Source organism: Nyctereutes procyonoides, unplaced genomic scaffold (genome assembly GCF_905146905.1).
Source record: "Nyctereutes procyonoides isolate TBG_1078 unplaced genomic scaffold, NYPRO_anot_genome, whole genome shotgun sequence".
NCBI lineage: Eukaryota > Metazoa > Chordata > Mammalia > Carnivora > Canidae > Nyctereutes > Nyctereutes procyonoides.
This window is the reverse complement of record NW_026575126.1, coordinates 8,455,915-8,479,025: the sequence shown is the minus strand read 5'-3', so window position 1 is coordinate 8,479,025 and position 23,111 is coordinate 8,455,915. Positions and strand designations below refer to the sequence as shown.

Here is a 23,111-nt window from a genome sequence, read left to right as displayed (position 1 = left end):
TCTATCTGCTCCATTTGAAATGTATAGTGAAGGAAACAAAGAATGAAATTTAGAGAATATAAGAATTTTGGCTACTTTAATTTGCTTGTTACAAGAGAATTTATAGCAACTTCTAAATTTAGAAATACTTAAGGTGTTTGTGTTATCGCTAATGCTTAGTGTTAAGTCTTATGGCATTGTTTAACATTTGTAAAACCAATGAATAGACTTAAGTGCTTGATGGTAGAGATCAGTGTTTCTTAAACACTATTTACTCTTTTTTTTTAATCGAAACATAATTGACATAACATTATATTAGTTTCTACTCTATTAATAATAAAACTTTTCACTAGTGAGATCTGGCAGGTTGACAACCCCAGTATCAAATTTTATACACAAACAGGTGTAAGGCAGTCAATATTCTTTTTACCTTCCTTCTTTCCTTCCTTCATTTCTTTCAAGAGACAGAGTGGAAGTAGGGGGAGAGGAGAAGAATCCCAAGCAGGCTCCATGCCCAGCTTGAAGCCCTGTTTGGGACTTGATCTCATGACTCTAAGGTCATGACCCGAGCCAAAATCAAGAGTTGGACACCTAACCAGCTGAGCCACCCAGGCGGTCTGGCTATCTGCATTTTCTGTGTAGATTTTTGCCTTTTCTTTTTATTATGTAGGAATTTGGAATGGCATGCCATGATAAATCATTTTAAAATGCCATTCGTAGCTTTCTGTGATACAGACGAATGAGGTTTTTTGTAGCTCATGGTTTTCTAGTAAGTTGGTTGAAATGACTTAAAAAGTTTTAGATCATGTGCTTTTTGTCATGATATTAAGCACATTGATGTTTCTCAGAGTTGTAATTTATAACCACATCATGTTTTTTCACCTTACTTTTAGGGAACATTTGGATAACTATCTCTTGATTTATTACATCACATTTATTTTCTATTTACTTCCAAAATAATATTCACAAATTATTCTAGAGGGATAATCTAAACAAGACAAAATCATTACTTTAAAAGACCTGGCATATTTTAAAGTCACATTTAAGGAGAAAGTTGTGATCTGTTTTACTGCATTTTTAACCATTATAGATTTATTCCCTAGTGTTGTAAAACACACACAAAATACTTTTCTATTAATGCATGAGTAATTATAGGCTTCTGGAAAATGAGTTATATCTACATTGGTAGTCAGAAAACGTATCTAAGGAGCTGTCAAATTTGTAAGAATCTTAATTTAGAATTAAACATTAAAATACTTTATGTGGATACTCTGAGAAGCATTTGTAAGAGTGTTAGCAAATTATCTTAGTCTATTGAAGATTGCACGTATTTTGCAGCCTAATATAAGGAATTATTTGTACAGTTTAGTAGAAAATACAGTGTGTTATCGAAGTGTTTAGAAATAGCACTTTTGTCCACAAGTCTGTAAACAGTAACACATCTGTAGTGACTATATTGTGGTTTCCCTTCACAGATATCAAGTTGTGCTAGTACATCCATATAAATAATTAATACCTGAAGTCTCAATGTAACATGGACATTAACAGTGATGACAGATAAATACAGACGCTTGGGAATCAAATACTAGGCGAAAAACACTTTTAAAAAGGTAAGAAAAATGTAATCTTAATTAAGGCCAAGCGGGCTTTAGTTAGTAGAAGTAATTGACTAAAGTTTCTTTTTCAGTGTATCAGGCTTTTTAAGAAACATCTGGGTGATCCTGTCTTTCTTAATACTGGTAGAACTCAGCTGTAAGTATCAGTTCTTCTGTGAAGATGACAGTTGCAGATAGACTTGCCTTGTAAATATCATAATGAGTGGGGTAAACCCAATCCACAATGCGTAGAAGGTGGACTGGAACTGGAATTAAGTGCTAGAATGGAATGTCCATGTGTACTCAGACATATCTTAAACTATGGATCCTCTGCCTCTGATGTTTGCCACTCCCACCACACACTGTGGAATGTAATGTTTTGCCATGAAAGGCTTTCAAGGTTGGGTATAGAGGAGTTGGCACTTGTTGGAGTTTTTGTTGTAAGAGGAGTGAATTTTCAAGTTAAGGGTTACTTTTTATAGGATCATGTTTTCACTGTGCACACTCCTTATGTTAATTTAGAATATTTCTTTATGTATTAAATGATTTTATTTAGACAATTTTCCTACCTTGTGGTTTTCAAGAGTTTACAGGCCATATTTGGGAGAGGCTGCATCTGTAGATACTAGATATTAGTACTGATCTCCTAGCCGACTAAAACTGTAATCTGTTTACTTTTACTAGGCAGTAACTCTAGTTTATAAGGTTTGTTAACTGTATCATTTTTAAAATTGTAATCCTTCACTGTGACAATAGTGTCACTTTTAAAATACCTTCTTTCATTTTTATAGTAAAGTGACAATATGCATCATATAAACACATCACTCGTCTTTTTCTGGTGTTCCTCCTTGTTTCCAAATGGGCAGTCATAATAACCGTTTAGCCAGATTCTCTGAAAAGGATATCATAATGCATTGTTATAAAATAAAACTCTTAATTAACCAGACTGTCCAAGAAATGGGAGTATAATTAGATTAATTAAAATACCTGGCCAACTGAGTCTTAAAGCTAAAAATCCTTATTCCTTTTGTCCTAATTGGAAATCCATACACCAAAAATAATAGAAATTTCTCTTTGTAATAAAATCTTAAGGCTAGTAGTCTTCAAGGTTATCATATAGATATTTGAAGACTTAGTTGATTCTTTGGTGTGCATAACTTAAATTATTTTTATTGGTCAGTCCCTAGTTTTGAATACTTGAAGGCCAAAGTTTGGGTAGGGCTCTAGAATATAAGAGTAAGAGATAATAAATTCTATATGAGAAATTTTATTAAAGGCAGTCTTTGGGTCACCGCAAAAGAATATTGCCCACAGACTCTAGAGAAGAATGGAGTGACATTTGGATGCAAACTAATAATGAGTTGTTATGAGGATTCAGTATATTTCAAGCTCTTTTTGCTTTGTTTTTGTTGGTTTTTAAAAATCTGTTTCCAGTTTCTTGGTATCTCTGAGGCTACAGAGTTGCTAAGAAATATCAAAGATGTTACTATGAATAGATATTCTGTTATCTGCTGTTTCCTCTTATAGAAGGGGTAAGTCTATTAGCATAAGTTAATTTGTTTCTTTAATTTTTTTTATTATTTTATTTTAAAGAAAGGAATTTTGGGAGGTTCTAGTATTCTCCGTGGCTGAAGCTGAGAGTCTGAAACCCTGATGCTTAAGCTCTATTCTAGATCATAGCTCCAACTCCTTCAGGATATAAGGAAAAGAGATAATATTTCCACAATGATAGATCTTTGGTTGTACAGGTAAGTTATTTAGTTTTGCAGTAGTGAAGACAACTGTAGTTTGATATTTTTTGTGGGTGGGGGGTGACTTGTATTTATATTCTTTATTCTGCATGGTATATTGTGCAGTCTGCCTGACAATTCATATGAGTATGGAGCAATAGGGAATGGGTTAGTGATGATATATTTTCCCACTCTTCCCAACAGGGGTATAAATGAAGTGATTAATGATTAAGTATGTTGGAATCTCTAGAGCATTATACCTATCTTTGACATTTTAGGTATTTTTGATTGAAGGGGGCATTATGAAATTCCTCGACTTTTGTTTCTCCTCAGTTTTTTTTTTTTAAGTATGTATTCATTCAGCTTTCTGTCTTTGTATCTATGTTAATCTATCATATATCTGTTTCTCTTAATGGGGAAGAAAGAAGAGATCCCTTTAAGGCAGTATGTATTAGAATTTAGCGTCAAAACACAAATATTAAGAATTGCATAAGTGGGTCCCCATGTTTCACTCTCCTACTTTTAGCCTTATAGTGGTAATTGCTCAACTGAGGAAATTTGTCTTAAAAGGATTGTGTGACAAGGATAGTCTGAACCGTTACTAAGCAACTCATGTTTATGTTCTAGACAGAAGAAACATATTGGTAACACTTTCAGTTGCTCTTGCTCTGTTTTTGCCTTTTACTTTGGTTTGATATGGTATCATGACCAGTTTCCTAAAAATTGTTCAATTAATAAAACTAAATATTATGATAATAAATATCAACTAGAATGTTGATGTTAATGGAGGATTGCCAGTCTCTCAATTCCCAAAATAAACCATACTACTTTGGTAATTATAGTGGAGCAAAAAGTTATAGGCATTATCTTTGAAAAATCTTTCTGATTTTTGAGGTGATAGCTAAGAGTAGTTATTCATTAGATGGACCATTTTAGTTTAATGCTTATTATTCTTTTTTAGTTCATATTGATGTAGTTCTACAGATGTGATCACAAAGGCTGGATATTTATGATCTGAAATACAGCTGATAGTGTTTCAGAATCCTAGAGTTAGATTTGAGGTAAAAGTAGATTCAGATTTGGGGGAAGGTAGTTCAACAGCAAATAAATGGGTGAGATGTTAGACTTACAGGTGGTATGTGGGGCTTAATATGAATAGAAAGGCTGAAATTTGGTTGACGGTCCTTGATATACTCTCCAATAGGATGAAGCTTATGAGGGTGAGGAAGAAAGAAAGGGAATCTATTTAATTCTAGTGATCGATCATATTCTCTTCTGTTCTAGGAAGTGCCATATTCATTAGTTGGTAGATAACATATAGGAAAAACTTCATTCTAGTTTCTAGACTGCATTTTGCCATATGAATATGTTAACAGTTTCCCTTAATTTTGAAACTAGAATGATTGCATTTCTAGTTCTAGTTGGGTGCTGGCTAAGGTTTTCACCATATGCCTCCTATTTGGTTAACTAACAAGAGTATTTTCTGAGGTAGTTTGTAAATAAGTTCCTTTCTGTTCCCTTAGTAGTTTAATTTTTGGCAGGAATATAATTTTGTGCTCTTCACTGAATTTCTTTAGTCATTGTATTATGCAGCTAAAATGAGGAAATCTACTTTAGTCTGTAATGCTTTGCTAAACATGGCAAAACAATTTTGAGACTTGGTTGAGATAATCCAGGACGGTTTTAGTCCCTTTTGGTAATTGAAGTTTGTGTTCAGTTTATTAGATAACTACAGAAAGTATGTGCCTTTACTATTTAAAATAGAGAAGATGAAGAAAAAGGTTAGAACAGAAGAAAAAAATCAGAGGGAAGAGTGTTCAAATTTCATTTAATTTTCAGAATTTTTAATAATTTATTACCTTAGGTACATGCAATATGTTAATGTCAGGCAAGAGATTGGGTCCTCCATATGGTATTTCTTTAGCCAAAGTAATCATGGCTTTATTTATACATTTTTATTACTAGAGTCAAATAAGGAATTAAAGAATATATGATAAATGGGTCTAATTTAGTTTGAACCTGATGAAAATCACCTGGGAATTGGATTAATTGGTAGGTCTGGGGCAGGGCCTGATAATTCCGCATTTCCAGCAGGCTTCCAAGAGATGCCATGATGCTGGTTCTCAGGACACAGTTGTGAGAGTTTGAGGTACCAGAAGCGTCCTTGTATAAAACAGGTTCACTTTAAATGTGGTGCAATAGCATAGGATTTGAGAACTGTAACTAAAACAGACTTTATTGTGGTTGATGAATGGAATAAAAGTGCTTTTTAGGAATCAGAAGAAAAAAAGATATTTCATCTTTCATAGTAATCTGTTTTGATCACTGGTATAGTGAAGAAATAGGCCCTTATTATAGATGGTGTTTTATAAGTATATATTATATATACATATATAATCTTAGTACTATGTAATATATATGTTCCTTATAAGTAACTCTGAGTAATATTAAGGATAGGTTTATTTTATTAATAATGACAAGGCAGAGATTTTTGCTTTCATTTAGATTGATATGGAAAGAAAAGAAGAGCTAGGAATGTCTGTTACTGGAGTTATTTGAGGTTTATATGCCCTTAATTGGCATCACATTTTAAAAAATAAAGATTAAGAGATTCTTAATAAAAATTAAATTACATTTCCCTTGTGTATTTACATAGGTAATTAATAGTTATCAGTAACCTTCAAATTTGAGAGCTCCAGATCTGGGTATTTGAAATAAATAAATTGGCTTTCATATTATTTAGTTTGTGCTTTGTTGAAACATCATTTGAAATTTAACTGAAATTTTTGGTAATTAAAAGTGGATATTTATGGGACATTCAGTATTTATTATCTGTGATTTAAAATAGATTGTAATCTTCATGACAGGATTTAAGCAAAAGAGAATTGCATGTCATGTCCCTCTAATGAACCCAAAATAGTAAAAGTTTACTGTGTGAAATGTATTTCTAAGTTCTGATTGGTGTCCTATAGTTCTTGTTCATGAGATGGCTATAGAATTCTATACAACAAATTATCATACTCTGATCCCAGGGCTTGTTTTGTCAGTCTTTTAAGATCTTCAAAAATTGTTAATTAAAAATTGAAAAGTATGCCTCACTCTGAAATAAAACTAAATCAACTTATATATGTTTTAGGAAACTTAAATTCATTTGTCAACAAGCAGAAACAGGAAGACAATTCCCTTTAATTTTTTTTTCTTGTATGTGGTAACATATTGCTGTTGCTTCTGTAGTTCTTCATAGCCTTTCTATTGTTAGACACTTTTGGTTGAGGCAAAGGAGAGATGATACTTGATTTGCAGGGGGAGGGTTAGAATGGCATTTGAAGGGTAGGAGAAGGAGACTATGGGAAGCATGACCAAAGGGGGGTGGGAGGGTGCTCTGAAACTACCTACTACAGCCATCGGCCTCTTTCTCTATCCATCCTATACCCCATTTGGAAGTTAAGCAGTGAAATGGAAAATTACCTTGTGAAAGCTGAACAGAAGAGGAGCAGAAGAATGGATGCTTGAAATGTTAATAGCTCCTTTATTCTGCTTTATGAGAGAACCTTTGGAAAAAAATAACCACTCATAGTTTATCCAGATGGATCAGTCAGGGCGTTTTTCAATTTCCCTTGCATTTCTGTCTTAGAAACACCAAACATCTACATCAGAAAACCAGCTCATCTCCCAAAATGCATTAAAACTGTGGCTTATACATATATACAGGAGTTCAAAGGAGAGGATGGGGTTATTTATGTGATCCTGATTTCTTAGATGTACTATTTGCTTTAGGGACTGCTTTTCCTTTTTCTTCTGTCCTCTTCAGCATACTTGCTTTCACTTGCTATAATTTATAGCTCTACTTCTAGAGACTAGGGAGATTTGGCTTTGCTCTCTGTTTTGCTTTTAGCTATTGTAAGCCAAGGTTGTGAAATCTGTTCATCTGCTTGATTAGAAAAATCCTACCACAACTGAAATATTTCGGATGTCACATAGTTTGTTATCGAAGGATTTGATCTAAAACTCATTTTATTAAAAGTGAATTAAGAAGAGCAGAGCCTACCACTTTACCTCCCAGGAATGTTTTGAGAAAACATAAGAAATGATTGGGATAGTTTTTCTGATAGCTGCTATATAAATTCAAGGGTATTATTTTAATAACCAAGATGAAATCCTGTCTTTCAGGGAAATCTTTTCTGGGCCTTCTGTGCCTGTGGTCTGAATGGCAGATACACAGCAAGGCAAGTTAAAGGCATGGTCTCTAGAGCCCTGCCCTGCCACTTAAGTGTGTGGCTTTGGACAGATTACTTAAATGATACACATACTCACCCTTTTCATTTGTAAAGTATGGATGATAATAGCACCTTTCTTAATTGTTGTGACTTAAGTGAGTTAATGTACGTAAAGCATATAGGACAATTCCTGGAATGTATTAAGTGCCATATAATTGTTAGCTATTACTGGTATCATTTTTGGAACTGTTAATAAAATAAATTATATCACTTTATTAATATAGGCTATACTTGGATTTTAAAGTTAATAGCTTTATGCTTTTGTTTTAGGTGTATTAACTATTACCTTTTCTCATTATTTTGTTTACATTTTTGAAGGTTTCCCAATGAGTGGATCATGATGACCGTATTGTAGGGACTTGCCATAGTATGGCTGCTTCCCGATCTACTCGTGTTACAAGATCAACAGTGGGGTTAAACGGCTTGGATGAATCTTTTTGTGGTAGAACTTTAAGGAATCGTAGCATTGCTCACCCTGAAGAAATCTCTTCTCATTCTCAAGTACGATCAAGATCACCAAAGAAGAGACCAGAGCCTGTGCAGATTCAGAAAGGAAATAATAATGGAAGAACTACTGATTTAAAACAGCAAAATACTCGAGAATCATGGGTAAGCCCTAGGAAAAGAGGACTTTCTTCTTCAGAAAAAGATAACGTAGAAAGGCAGGCTGTAGAAAATTGTGAGAGAAGGCAAACAGAACCTGTTTCACCAGTTTTAAAAAGAATTAAGCGTTGCCTTAGATCTGAAGCACCAAACAGTTCAGAAGAAGATTCACCTATAAAATCAGACAAGGAGTCAGTAGAACAGAGGAATACAGTAGTGGACAATGATGCAGATTTTCAAGGGACTAAACGAGCTTGTCGATGTCTTATACTGGATGATTGTGAGAAAAGGGAAATTAAAAAGGTGAATGTCAGTGAGGAAGGGCCACTTAATTCTGCAGTAGTTGAAGAAATCACAGGCTATTTGGCTGTCAATGGTGTTGATGACAGTGATTCAGCTGTTATAAACTGTGATGACTGTCAGCCTGATGGGAACACTAAACAAAATAGCACTGGTTCATATGTGTTGCAGGAAAAGTCAGTAGCTGAAAATGGGGATTCGGATACCCACACTTCAATGTTCCTTGATAGTAGGAAGGAGGACAGTTATATAGACCATAACGTGCCTTGCACCAATTCAGAAGTGCAGGTCAAGTTGGAGGACCACAAAGCAGTAACTGCCTGCCTGCCTGTGGAACATGTTAATCAGCTGACTACTGAGCCAGCTACAGGCCCCTTTTCTGAAATTCAGTCATCCTTAAGGGATTCTGAGGAGGAAGTAGATGTGGTGGGAGATAGCAGTGCCTCAAAAGAGCAGTGTAATGAAAACACCAATAACGCCCTGGACACAAGTCTTGAGAGTATGCCAGTCTCTGGAGAACCAGAATCATCATCTGTTCTAGACTGTGTTTCAGCTCAAATGATGTCTTTATCAGAACCTCAAGAACATCGATATACTCTGAGAACGTCACCACGAAGGGCGGCCCCCACCAGAGGTAGTCCCACTAAAAGCAGTTCTCCTTGCAGAGAAAATGGACAATTTGAGGAGAATAATCTTAGTCCCAATGAAACAAATGCAACTGTTAGTGATAACATAAGTGAATCTCCCACAAATCCTGATGAGATTTCTCAGAATGAAAAAGGAATATTTTGTGACTCTGAAAATTATGGGAGTGAAGGACTAAGTAAGCCACCCTCAGAGGCAAGACTTAATATTGGACATTTGCCATCTGCCAAAGAGAGTGCCAATCCGCACAATACAGAAGAAGAAGATGATGATCCTGATGTTTATTACTTTGAATCAGATCATGTGGCACTGAAACACAACAAAGAGTATGTGTAAATATGGTAACCATGAATTCTGCTTTGTTTATTATTCCCCACGCTTTCAGTATCTATTCATAAATGTTTGTTCATAGCATTTTTATTATAGCTAAAATTAATGCTTTAGCTGAAATTTTAGGTTTAATGTAATGGTTATCTCAACTCTTAAACTCCAAAAAAAGAAAGACTTTAAAATTCAACTAATACTCTTCTCAATGGCAGTATGGTTTTCTAGTTTTGATATTTCACACATCTCAATAAGAAAAGACATGTGGAAACATGGTTGATATTTTTGTTTACTAATGTTTTATACCATTTCAGTTAATTTGTAAAATGGAAACATCTTTAGTTATAATACATTTTGATTTATAGTTGTGGAGCTTTATCTTGAAGTATCTATGCCTTCCAGACAGTATAGAACAATTAATGAGTGCTTAGACTTACAGATAAGGCAAATCCTGCAGGCTATAAATCTACTTTTATCTTAGTTACTTCTATCTAATTTCCAATGAAAACTTTTGATTTAAAAAAATGTACTTTATGCATTATCTTTGACTTGTGATTTGCAGAGGTAGATATTACTGCTAATATTGTGATGGGTAATTGTATATTATAATTAGCATTAATTAGAAAATTAGTCTGTTGTATAGTTTACATAAAGCATTTGAGACAACTTTCTCCTGATTCTGAATTATAAGAGAGTCTCTCTTAAAATACGATCATTTCTTAACCTTTGTAATGAAGGCACTTTCTAAAATAAAGAATTGAGTGTCCAAGTTTATCACAATTTTGCTTAGATTTGCTTTAAAGTATTCTGAGTAGTAACACAAATGAATTGGAGTTAACTCTGAATAATCTTGAAAGGAATGTTAATGAACGGTGAACAGTGCTTATAAATACCATGATCAACAACAGTAAAGGACATATATAAGTTAATCACCTTTACTCCTACAAAGTAAGCTTTTGAATTACTAGCACAGATTTTATAGGCTGTGTAAAAACACTGATTTGAGGAAACTTTGTGATGTTCTTATGGTGACAATTGCCAGATTGTGGAATGTATCAGATCAAAGTATCAAATACTTGTGGACTGTAATCATTTTTTGCCATATATTACAGATAGTTCACATTTGTATATGATAATATGGAGGCCTTTTAGCATATATTTCTTTTCTGAAAATTTTCCTTTTTTTTTTATAAGTAGTATTTTAATGTTTAGTTTAGTAGAAGTCCTTTTATGGGAGCATTTTATTCATTATTTTGTAGAATGGTTAGCATTTTTGTGTGTTTGAAATATTTGAAGTCCAATTTGAGGTAGAAAACTCAAGAAGTGAGTAAGTGAAGCTTTTTTCAATTTCAGATAGAGTTCTTATCATTAGTATTATGCATCAGTTTTTAAAAACAGTTGTTTATCTGCAGGCATAGGAAGCAGAGTATTATGTAATAGAAAAGCCCAAGAACTCAAGAAGTGTGCATTTTTATAAAATGATACTCATTATTTCTCTTCCTTTTTATTGTTTCTTTGGCAAAGAGATTCTCTCTTAAGGCTTAGCTGGTATGTTGATGGAAAATATTTTTCTATTCATTATGTTACTTTTTTTGTTAGAGCTCTCGGTGATAATTCTCAAGGATGATAAACCCACAAAACAATTGTCTAAAGACAGCGGCCATAACATTTAAAGAGTGATGTTTTATATCCCTAAGCCTTTGAGAATGAGAGCTATTAGGTTCCTCAGGATATACAAAGTCCTTTGGAATTTGGATAGTAGTTGCTTTTTTTAGGATAGTATTTTCAAATTAATGTCTCATTTGGTGACTTTGGGCAAAAGAAATCTCTCCTTGCTTTGAAGGTAATACCTTTTGACACTTCCACTTTTAACTTTTTATCCCCCAAAGGAAGCATATTGGGAGGAGGGAGATGGGGAGTGAGAGCATCTTCGTTAGAGATAATTTAAAGAAAATTGAGAGAAGATGCTTGATCAAGTTAGATGTAATCTCTTTTCAGTAAAGTTCTTATTCCTTTGCTTTTTGTTTAGAGCCAAGAGATGGTTGGATATAATGTTGGCTTTTTTTTACCCAAATTGTCATTGCAAAAAATAGCATCCTGATACTTGTCTTTGAAGTCTCAAGTTATTTTCTGGCTGTTTGAAAATGCACTTGGGGTAAAGAAAAAAAAAGATAAATGGGTAGTTGGAATGTTATTCTCCTGTACACACAGATGTACACATGTACCCCATCAAGTATATTTTTTTCTTTCTTATTCACTTCATGCTAGTAAATTTCTCCAGATAATTGTGAAACTGGGAATTGGGCATTACCCAGATTACACATGACTATCTTTACCAGTAGGGAATGAGTAGAGTACGTCCTGATGGCCAGATTAAAAAATATGTTACTGATAGAAAACACTGAATATGGCATAGTTCTTTGTCCAGGGACAGGAGAACATAGCTCTTTATTCCAGTTGCAGCTCTTTTCTAAACTAACATTATTTAATTAGCAGCTGTATATCCTACCATTTAGCCGATAATTTATCTGTCTTGTTTGCAGGGGTGTTACATATAGGGTCATCTAATGACTTGTAAATGTTTGAAAAGATACTATGCTATAGAAACCTAGCCTTAGTTCTGTTTCATGGTAATTAACCATAGGCCAGAGAAATGAATTTGTGCGCATTCGGGATACTTAACCCTGTTTCCTCTCTAGATGCCATCCCTCTTATTCACATAAACCCACAGTGTGCTTTTATGTATGTATTTTTCCAAATGGAGAACTCTCCTAGGTACAGGGGAGACTGAAGTTTTTTTTTTTTTTCTGGCAAGATTCCAGGTGTGGATTATTTCACTAGATGTGATTTCTCAAAGAGTAGTGAGTGGGGAATCAGAAGAAGTATATTTTATTTCAAAACTCTGGTCTTTAAGATGAAAGATTCTATTAAAGTGGTAGATAATACCTAATGACTCCTTTTTTGGCCTAAATAGCCAGACTGAGATCACGTACTTAACATTTGCCTTTCTCTTTGGGAATTGACCTTTTGTGGATTTTGAATGGGAAGCATCGAATCAGATCTCTAGATTTGAAGTTCTGGCTCTAGGGAGAGCAGGTATGGAAGTTTTTAGGTCCTGGGTTTGTTTGTTTGTTTTATTTATTTATTTATTTATTTATTTATTTATTTATTTATTTATTTATTTATTTTTAAAAGATTTTATTTATTCATTCATGAGAGACACAGAGAGGCAGAGACATAGGCAGAGGGAGAAGCAGGCTCCATGTAGGGAGCTCAGTGTGGGACTCGATCCCAGGACTCCGCCATCACACCCTGGGCCCAAGGCAGATGCTCAACTGCTGACTTACCCAGGAGTCCCTGATCCTGGGTTTTAATATTCGGAGCTTTTTTCCCAATTTACAGGGCAATGACTGGAAAATAGATACTCAAAAAGAAAATGTGATTTGATCAATCTTCTCTGAATTCTCATTGTATGACTACTAAGTAAATTATTTGAAGGGACTTGGATAACTTCATTTAAAGATCTTGTAACTTCATGAACAAGCAGAGGATGAAAAGTCGGATTAAGACTTTTTGGATTCTTGAGTTCTGATGGGTTAACTCATTGATAAGATCATTAATGTTTATACCAAATTATCAAGTTTCTAGATAATGAAGTATAAGAATAAGCTGGTTGCTTATCAAAGAGTATTGCTCATGTAGTCTCTAGGTAAGAAGTTTTTAAGCCATATTAAAGGATATTTATAGGAAGTGTATTTTTAAACTTGGTTCTCTGAAAATAATGTACTTTAAATAATTTATGATACATTCTTTTACACTATGCTTATGTGAATCATTTGATATCTTCATCAGTTTCAGAGGCTACATAGAGAAAATCCTCATCAGGTCTTGTAGATTCACTTCCCAGGAGACTACTTTCATTGTTTAAGTTTCTTTCAAGGGACCAGAATACTCCAAGACTAGAGATGGATTTTGCTTAGAAAGTAATAGAGGAGTCATCCTGTCCTAGATAAAATAATGTTACATTTGTACTGTGCTTCATAAGGTGCAAAGTGATTTCCTCTAGTTTCTCATTTGACACTCCCTATAATTCAGAAGTAGCATAGGTGGTGGTACACAGTCCTCATTTCCTAACTCATAATTAATGAATTTTTTGAATTCATTAATGTTATTTATTGAAAGTACGATGAACTACTGGTAGATATAGGATTAGAACTCCCATATTCTAACTCCTAGTCTGAATTACTCCTGGTTATCTCATCCAATAAAGACTTATTCCATGGATTTTCAGGTTTCTAGGTTTAAAACTCATAAGGAGCAGATACTAGTTACTCAGTTTTCAAAATTCTTTAGTCCGAGTTTAAGCTCTGTAATTTTAATTATGATTATCTGGTTTTATCTGTCAGAGAATCCGCATTATAGGTAAGTAACCTGTTTATTGAATGAAATGCTTTCATGTTCATCGTTTTTAAAGAACATTCTATTAGTGTGTCTGTGAAGAATAATTGCCCTGTACGAATGGAGGATATAAAACTATGGCTACAGCTTGGCTTTAAATAGATAATTTGGATAATTTGCAAAAAATACTTTGGGGGATGTTTACAATGAATTGAATTAAAGTCAGAGGTTATTAGGGAAAACTCATGCATGGTGTACTTTCTCAACTAATTGGAAAAGACCATGGAATATAACAGCCAGATTGGCCCTAGTAGTTTGGCACAAATTTTAATGAGAGGAGGGAAATAACTGTCCTTAGTATGAAGTTTTTGGTTGTAAGAGGAGTGTGCCATTGACTAATCAAAATAATCAGTGCACAGTGAACTCTTGGTTTTTTCCTTTGAATGTCCCCATCTTTTATTTCAAGTGATGTGAATAGTTCCTAAAAGTAGTTCTCTATTGTAATCCCAGTATATTTATACCCAAGTATAATTTAACTTTTTCTTCTGCATTTAGAGTCGTTTTTGCAAACAGAGGTTATGTAGTGAAATTTTTCTGCCATCACCACCAGAGTATCTCTGTTTTTGCTTATGTTAAATGATTTGGGCTTCTCAGCTTTTTATGTTCTTATAATTTAGCTTCTTTTCTATATTCTTTTAGAAGTTCTGTGACTTCTTAGAATTTTCTTCAGTTTTGTTGACTTTCATTTTATTGTCACTAATGCTATCATGCTACCTTCCTCTAATAATTCAGCCTTCCCTTCTGAGTGCTTTTAGTTCTTTTTACACTTGGAAGTCAGAATAACCAGGCTTGTTAGAATTATGTGTTAGGATTCTTGAGTGATGCACTGAAGACTCTCTCTTTTGAATGCACAGATAAGCTTTAGTGTGCAAGGAGATGTTTGTTTTAATTGTATGTTTTTTTGTGTGCTTGTTTTCTGGTTTGGAGGCTGTGTCTTACATAAGTTACCAGATATGTAAATTCTGGATAGAGAAATAGCAGTTGTTTCTTTATATATGGCAATAAATACTCATTAGCAAATAAATAGTAAATAGTAAAACCTATTTAAAACAATTATTATTTATTTGAGACTAATTGAGGCTTAGCCTTTGTTGTAGGAGCTTTAGCAGTTTTTTGTAGGCTTTAAAATGTTTTTACATATTGGTAAGCAGGCTCTCCTATTTAAATATTTCTGTGATGACTCACGCCATCAGATTATAATGTTTAGTAATAAATGAGAAAATCTGTTTTGTGACTTTTCTGCTTCTCTTCAGTGATTTCGTATCTTCAGTGAGGTCTGTGTACTACTATTTCCTTTACGTTATCATTTCTCTTTAACGTATAGATTTTAACGTACAGAAATTTGTGAAGTGGTGAGAAGAGACTGAGCAGTTTAGGACACTCTTAGGATTCTCTGTAGTATGTTATGATTTAATTTTCACTTACCTAGTAATATTTGTATGGTAGACATTTGAAATGTGTTGAGGGTCTGGATTTTGTTCTCTTTTCTTTAAAAAGTATTGAAATTTGTTCTGACAGGCAGTTGATTTACTTGATAATAAGCTTGATTCTATTAAGCTTTATGTTTTAGCTCTGTTAGGGGGAAATCCAGAGTAGTCTGTATTCTAGAATTAGTTTAGCCTAAGTCCTTGGCATGGCCTTCCTGGTGTCATTTAAAAAGGTCTTTAGCTGGTTGAAACCTGAAAGACTCGAGCCTCATGGAAACATTGATAATTGTTCGCGGTACAACTCCTTGATAGTTGTTTTTTGCTTGGTCCTGTGGAATCTCATGTTTTACACATGCAGCTTTGTATGTGTAAGACTCAAAGAGACTCCTGTGCAGATACTCGGTGTTTCCTTTTTCTGTTTTGCTTCTTCCACTTCAGTGCTCTGTCCCACAAATTCCAGCTGCCTCACTTCCCCAAACTCTGTTTTCTCTCTCTCTGCTCAGCAAGACTGCTTCCTGTTCCACACTACTGATGGTACTCCACATAAAGGATGATCATAGGGTGCTGGATTTCATTTATTTGTTCTCTCTCACAGATGAGAGTCCTGTACTGCATGTGTCTGTTGTCCAGCAATAATTGTTTCTGTATTTTCTCCATTTGTGTAGTTGTGGATGGCAGAAGGATGGATATCCAGTGTTACTCTGTCATTACTGAACGTGGAACTTTATCTGACTTAATTTCAGTATGCACTAGGTATACTGAACCTTATGACACTTACGACACTCCCAGCCTAAAGTTTGACCATTTGGAAGTTATTATTATTTATTTTTGTGACATTCCTGTGACAGTGAGGCCTAGTTTTTACTTATACCTTAAAAATTAGTTTAAGCAATTTCTAAGAAGCTGAAGTCAGAGAAATTAGAATAATACCAATTTGAATTGAAGTATGAGAATAAAAGAGACTTGACATTGTTTTAGTTGTGTTGATGAAGTGTTGCTATGGTTTGAGCAGAAGTAAAAATTGGGTTACTGGTTCAGATACAGTTCATGAGGATGGGTAAAAGGGAAAGTGGCACACAAGAAGATAAGAAACAACGTCTACTAGGTTTAAAGTGGTAGCCATAAGAGATAAAGGAGTAAGGTAGCTAGGTTTTAGTTATTTTCTTTGACCCTTCAGGTTTTTTGGGTAGGCTATATTTGACGTACTGTATTTCAGAAAGCTAGGGTGAATGTGTCCTTTTTATGCCTGTCAGTTTAATCTAGTTTATTATAAATGTTGAGTATTTTGCAGAAGTTTTATTTTCTCTGATAATATATTTACCATTTATGTTAAGTTGGAGAACTCTTTCAGCTTTTGTTGTTGTTTGTGTCTTTTTACTTATCCTAAATTATCCTTCCTCTTAATTTTAAATGTATTTTTCATATTTTAATGGTTCTCAGAATATAAAAGCATGAAATTATTTCATTATGTTTAAACTTTTAGTTGGAGAGAAAGGGTCATGCTAATAATTTATTGGCAATGAGGGTAGAAAGTGCCATTGAACACTAGTTAACACCTAAAGTATATTCTTAATAAACATTTCAAAATACATATATGGATATAAAGAGTGAAGTTAAATGAACCAAGTGTAATATTTTAAAGTACCTTTTTTTAAGGCACCAGTCATGACTGGATAATGTTTTTATTTTTAAAATGCTATCCCATTGGGTACCTGGTGGCTCAGTGGTTGAGCATCTGCTTTTGGCTCAGGTTGTGATTCTGGGGTACCAGGATTGAGTCCCGCATCAGGTTCCCTACATGAATCCTGCTTCTCCCTCTACCCGTGTCTCTGCCTCTCTCTCTGTGTGTCTCTCATGAATAAATACAATCTTTAAAAAAAAAATGCTATCCCATTTAAATCTAGAATCTTAATATTTTTTAAAAGTTTTATTTGTAAATTACTTTAAAAAGTTGGACTAGGTTTGAGGAGCACTCCCAATCCCCTTCTTTTTTTTTTTTAATTTTTATTCATTTATGATAGTCACAGAGAGAGAGAGAGAGAGGCAGAGACACAGGCAGAGGGAGAAGCAGGCTCCATGCACCGGGAGCCCGACGTGGGATTCGATCCCGGGTCTCCAGGATCGCGCCCTGGGCCAAAGGCAGGCGCCAAACCGCTGCGCCACCCAGGGATCCCTCCCAGTCCCCTTCTATTACAGTTTTTAACTGGCAGTATTCTGCTGGGTAAATGTCTGTAATTTCTGTGATTGTCATGATTTGATTTCTGTAATTCAAATTAATATATATAGATATATCTTTCTCTACCCTTCCCCTTGCTTTTGGTACTGCTCAGGCTTTCGTTATTGACTTCTTATTTTGTATGCTCTCTTTTGATATTTTCACACACTGCTGTGGCTGAAGTTACCGTCTCTATATTGATGGATTTCCAGATGTATATATCTCTAGTCAGATTATTCTTGAGCTTCAAACTGCTTACAAGATAATATCCATTTGCCTTTCAATTTTAGACATGTTCTCAATGGAACATGTACACATTTAACCAGTGCGTCCTTCACGTACATCCAATATTCAACACTGTCTTTTCACTAAATTGGTAGTGTCTTTCACTTGCCCAGTCTAGAAGAATGGAAGTAAATCTCAATTACTCCTTCACCATACTTCCTCTCCCACCAGTGTTATTGATTCAAGTTTCTTTATTCTCAGTGCCACTTTTTTTTTTTTTTAATTTTTTAAGTAGACTCCAGTGCAGGGCCTGAACCCACTACCCTGAGATCAAGACCTGATCTGAAATCAGTAGTCACGTGCTTAACATACTGAGCCACCCAGGTGCCCTGAGTTGCCACTTTCTTAAATTTAGGTCACTTTCATCTCTTCTTGATTACTGGAAATGCTTCCTTAATTGCTTTCTGCAGTGCTAGTATACTTTTTCTTCAATGGACTGTAGATGAAGTAAATGTTTTTAGAATAAAATCTACTCTTTAAAATCAATTATTGCATGATTTTTAGACATTCTTTTACTGTTTGCTTCTCTGTATTCTAAACAGATTAAACCTTTAATTCTTTGATTATTACGTTCTTTTACTTGAGGCTTTCTCATATGCCTGAGTGCTTATTCTAGCCCACCCTTATCCCCATCTCCCTGATTATCTTCCTTTCTGTCTGCAAAGGGAGAAAGATGTTGGATGTTTAAATTTCCTATCTCCCCAAGATTGACTGTCTTCCCAAGATTGACTAATTGCGCCTTGTGTGCTCTGCGATAGCAACATGTACAATAGACCTCAAGCTCTTTGAAGGAGTTATGTCTTTCTAGTTGGTTGATATATCACTGGAGAAATGTCAAGCTTATCCTGCTTTGAAAATGTCAGAAAAGAATTTATTATGCTTTGCATAGTAGAGATTTTTTTTTATGCCATTAGTTTGACTTCTAATACTCTGGATTTATGAAATTTATTACTGGTAATGATTTCCTTTTTTTTACTTAAAGTCTAGATCATAAGTTTTTGAAAGAAATAAGCTATGTAATCATTCACATTGTTAACTCAGGAATTGTGAAGAGATAATTGGGATGGTGGGGGATGTGGAAAAGAAGGGTGTGTCTCATGATTGGTTTGGTTGTCTGAACACATTATCAGGTGTGAGTACATGTTCTTATATGACTGTATGAAAAATGTAAGCTAGGTTGTTAATACCAGACCCCAAAGAGAGGAAGTCTTTGTATTATAAAACAAACTTACAAGTTTGGTATGATCAGGATGTTTTGTATAGTTTGAAATACATTTTTACAACCTAAAGTTTTGCCAGGAGGCTTTAGAAAGCAATACATGATAAGAATTTGGTTGGGGTTATCTTCATTGAATTGAAGGACTTGAAAGAAAATGTGTGTCCCTGTCTATTTATGTGTCTGTCCTAGTTAAAGATTTTCAGTAGAGGATGTCACTCAGCTTTCTCTGTATAACCTCGTAATTTTGAGTAGAAGCTAGAAATAATTAAAAATATAAGATATATCCTGTGTCTTTGAAGTTATTGTAAAACGACTGCATACAGATGGCTTACGAGATACATAGTTTGGGGACGCCTGGGGGGCTCAGTGGCTGAGCATCTGCCTTTGGCCCAGGGCATGATCCTGGGATCTGGGATCGAGTCCACATCAGGCTGCTTTCAGGGAGGGGAGCCTGCTTCTTCCTCTGCCTATGTGTCTGCCTCTCTCTGTGTGTCTCTCATGAATAAATAAACAAAATCTTTAAAAAAGAGAGAGATACGTAGTTGGGCTATATTTGAGGTATGTTGCCTGGCCGACTATGAGTCTATAACTAGCAATTACTAGCTTGTCTGTGTTATGTGAAATTATTATGTATTTGCAATTCCAGAGTAGAATGGGTGATCTAAAACTCTAGGGGAAATGTGTAAATCTGGATGTGACTGGTGGTCAGGATTTTTTTCTAGATGATTACGCAACTTCTATAATATTGACCACAATACAGCTAGTTGCATTCAGTTTCCTGAATTCTTGAGAAAACTGAGGATTTTCTTCTTATTTATTTAATGGGCAGCAGAGCATAGTTCATTGAATGATAGTAAAGTGATAGTAGCAAGCTCCCGAAGAGGGAAGGGACCCAAAATGGTTGCCGGAAATTTAATAATTTTATTGAAAAGATGTAGAAAAACACATCCTAGGAACCAGTTGAAAAGACCTCTTTCAGGGTTCCTTACCACAAGAAACCTAGACGCTTTGGCGGGGGGAGCCCACAATTTTTTGAAGGCTATAAATATGTGGATTTAAAAAATACTGACATACTCTTTTAAACAGTTCCCTTCAAAAACTTTTGTGTGGTACTTCAAATAGTATTCAATTTGAATGCAAGGTTGTTAAAATCTAGTAAGTAGTAAGGAACTGTAGGTTATTTTTAACTGGCAAGGGGAACAAACAAAGTCAAGGTAATTAGAGCTTGTTTTAGTAACAGCTGGTTGATTGCAGAACTCTGAAAACCCACTCAAAAGTATATCAAATATAAAAAAGGTTTATTTTAAATAGTAGGCAGTCTTATGAATATTCAAGGTCAGGAAATAGAGCCTGGCTAGGCCTCATGTAATTGTAACCTTTTGGTATTTAAGATGATACTCTCTTACCTATGCTTCTCTTTGTGCAATACAGACTCGTTTTTCTCTTTTCACTGACGTTTTTTGCTCACTTTCCCTGCATAATTTTGGTTTGCAAACAGCAATGACTTTTCACCATGCTTGCCCTGGTCCCAACTTTCTACTTGACCTTTCTTCTCAGATCCTCTTCACATTCTGTAACAAAAGCCTGGTTATTGACTGTACAGTAGATTGACTTCTCTGGGTCAGGTTTTCATTCCTGGCAAATTATCATTGGTCCAGGGTAAAGTTAATGGTTGGCGGTGGGGAAACAAAGTCTGCCTTGGCCTATGCTTTCTGGAAGGAAATCTTTCAGAAAAGATGTTATTGGGTAATGTATAGGCTGTCAGAAGATGCTCATCATAGACCATTTGGTGTTTCAGGTACAATTGTATTCTTGACCAGTTTTCTATAAAATGAATAAAAGTGGCACAGCTATTATACTAATCATCCATGATATTTAATTTCTGTGTAGTATTCCATTTTATGGATGTGTCATCTTTTGTTTATCTATTGAAGGACATCTTGATTGTTTCCAGATTTTGGTGATTATGAATAAGATTGCTACAAACATTTGCGTGCAGGTTTTGTGGACATATGTTTTATTTATTTATTTTTTTTAAGATTTTTATTTATTCATGAGAGAAGCAGAGACATAGGCAGAGGGAGAAGCAGGCTCCACGCAGGGAGCCTGATGTGGGACTCGATCCCGGGTCTCCAGGATCAGGCCCTGGGCCAAAGGCAGTGCTAAACCGCTGAGCCACTGGGGCTGCCCTTTTTTTTTTTTTTTTTCTTTTAAAGATTTTATTTATTCATGAGACAGAGAGAGAGGCAGAGACATAGGCTGAGAGAGAAGCAGGCTCCATACAGAAGCCCAATGTGGGACCCAATCCCGGGACTCCAGGATCATGCCCTGGGCTGAAGGCAGGCGCTAAACCGCTGAGCCACCCAGGATGTCCCCTGGACATAGGTTTTCAAATCAGTTTGGAATGTACCTAGATTTGTACTTGCTAGATCTTATGGTAAGAGTACGTTTAGTCTTCTGAGAAACTGCTAAACTGTCTTCCAGAGTAGCTGTACCATTTCGTATTCCCATTAGTAATGAATGAGAGTTCTGTTGCTCTGTATCTATCCTCAGCAGAATTTGGTATTGCCAGGGTTTTGGATTTTAACCCATCTAATTGGAGTGTGGTGGCCCTGCTGTATTTTTAATGCATACATAAGCAGAGACCTTTTTGATGAATGTAAATGTAAGTGAAATAATTTTAAAAGTTTTGACTTTTAAAAGGTTTCTTAAGAATAATGTTGATAATTATTAAAACAAAGATTTTTTGCATAATTAATTCCCTTGTTATAGATCTTTTCAAAGCTCTTTCAGAAGTGAAGCTTTCATTAGAAGAATAGTGAGGTGTTTTATCATAGAATAAGAAATTTCTCAGTAATCTATTCATCTGCTTTTTTAGTTACAGTATATAATACACCTTATTAAAATTTATTTGACCTAAAAGATTAAAAAAAGTGATAACTATTTTTTTGATGTTAGAATTATAGGGACTTCATTTCTTTTCATGATTTACATTTTCTGTTATATAACTAGAAAATATTAAAAAGTCAAACATACGAAATTTATTCTTATAAAGATAAATTAAGGGATTTAAAAACCTCCCCACCTCCACATTAAGGAATTTAAAAAAACCTCCCCACCTCCAAATCCTCATTTTCTGTTGTGCTAAGGAGGGAAGAGCAAAAACATCATGCAGTCTGTACATTAGAGAGAACACTGCAGAGACTTTTTTAAAAGTCTCTTTACTATTCTCTTTTCATACTGAACAGTAACACTAGAGATAAATCACAGTGGTTCCTCAATCTCAGCCCACTCATATATATACTAAGAAAAAGTAATTCTACATAGCTGAGAAGCAGGATTTAAAGATAGGTATCTGTTTTTTTTTTTTTCTATTTAAAGGTGTAGAATAGGAGTGGAGAATAAGTTTTATTTCTCTTGCTTCTAATAAAATTTAAGTATTTATTATATTAGTTAAGATTTGGTTGTCACAAATTCATTCTGTGGTTGGGATTTGAAAGTATACTCCTCTAGGGGCTCCTGGGTGGCTCAGTTGGTTAAGCATCTGCCTTTAGCTCACGTTGTGGTCCCGGGGTCCTGGGATTGAGCCCCATGTCAGGCTCTCTGCTCAGTGGGGAGTCTGCTTCTCTCTCTCCCTCTCCCTCTGCCTGCTGCTCCCCCTGCATGTGCTCTTTCTCTCAAATAAATCAAATCTATTTTTTAAAAAAGTATAACTACTATAAATGCAAGCGAAAATGAGCTTCTAGTTTAAGAGAGATGTCAGTTATACCAACATTTCTCTGGAGATGGAAGAGTTATTCCTCCATGCTATTATGTTAGGGATTTTGTGTTTAGTACTAAAGTCCAGTAAGCTAACAATAGCTAGATGATGTTTTAATGATTTACTGAAGGCAAAATGTGCCAGCTATAACCCAAAGAAGTGATAAAATTAAAGATCATCAAACACTTTAAATAGTTTATATAAGGGCACAGTCTGTAAATACTGATTTTCTTGGCAGGGAAAATTTTTCTCTTAGCTATGAAAAATAAATGATGTTTCTATTTTTAATATGCA

At 34.8% G+C, this 23,111-nt stretch overlaps 1 protein-coding gene across 4 annotated transcripts in view; it reads left to right on the top strand.

Annotated features, from left to right (window-relative positions):
- Positions 1-23,111, top strand: part of ZZZ3 (zinc finger ZZ-type containing 3) — a 103,287-nt gene that overhangs the window by 36,341 nt on the left and 43,835 nt on the right. For 2 of the 4 annotated variants that reach the window (XM_055340985.1, XM_055340983.1), the window contains exons 2-4: positions 1,455-1,589; positions 3,168-3,322; positions 7,900-9,455. The exons of 1 other annotated variant lie outside the window; for it this stretch is intronic. In XM_055340985.1, the coding sequence (XP_055196960.1) occupies positions 7,951-9,455 (1,505 nt within the window). In that variant the 5' untranslated portion in view covers positions 1,455-1,589; positions 3,168-3,322; positions 7,900-7,950. Of the gene's footprint in view, positions 1-1,454; positions 1,590-1,666; positions 1,732-3,167; positions 3,323-7,899; positions 9,456-23,111 lie in introns of all 4 variants that reach the window. One more of the 4 variants, XM_055340984.1, reaches the window with a different exon arrangement.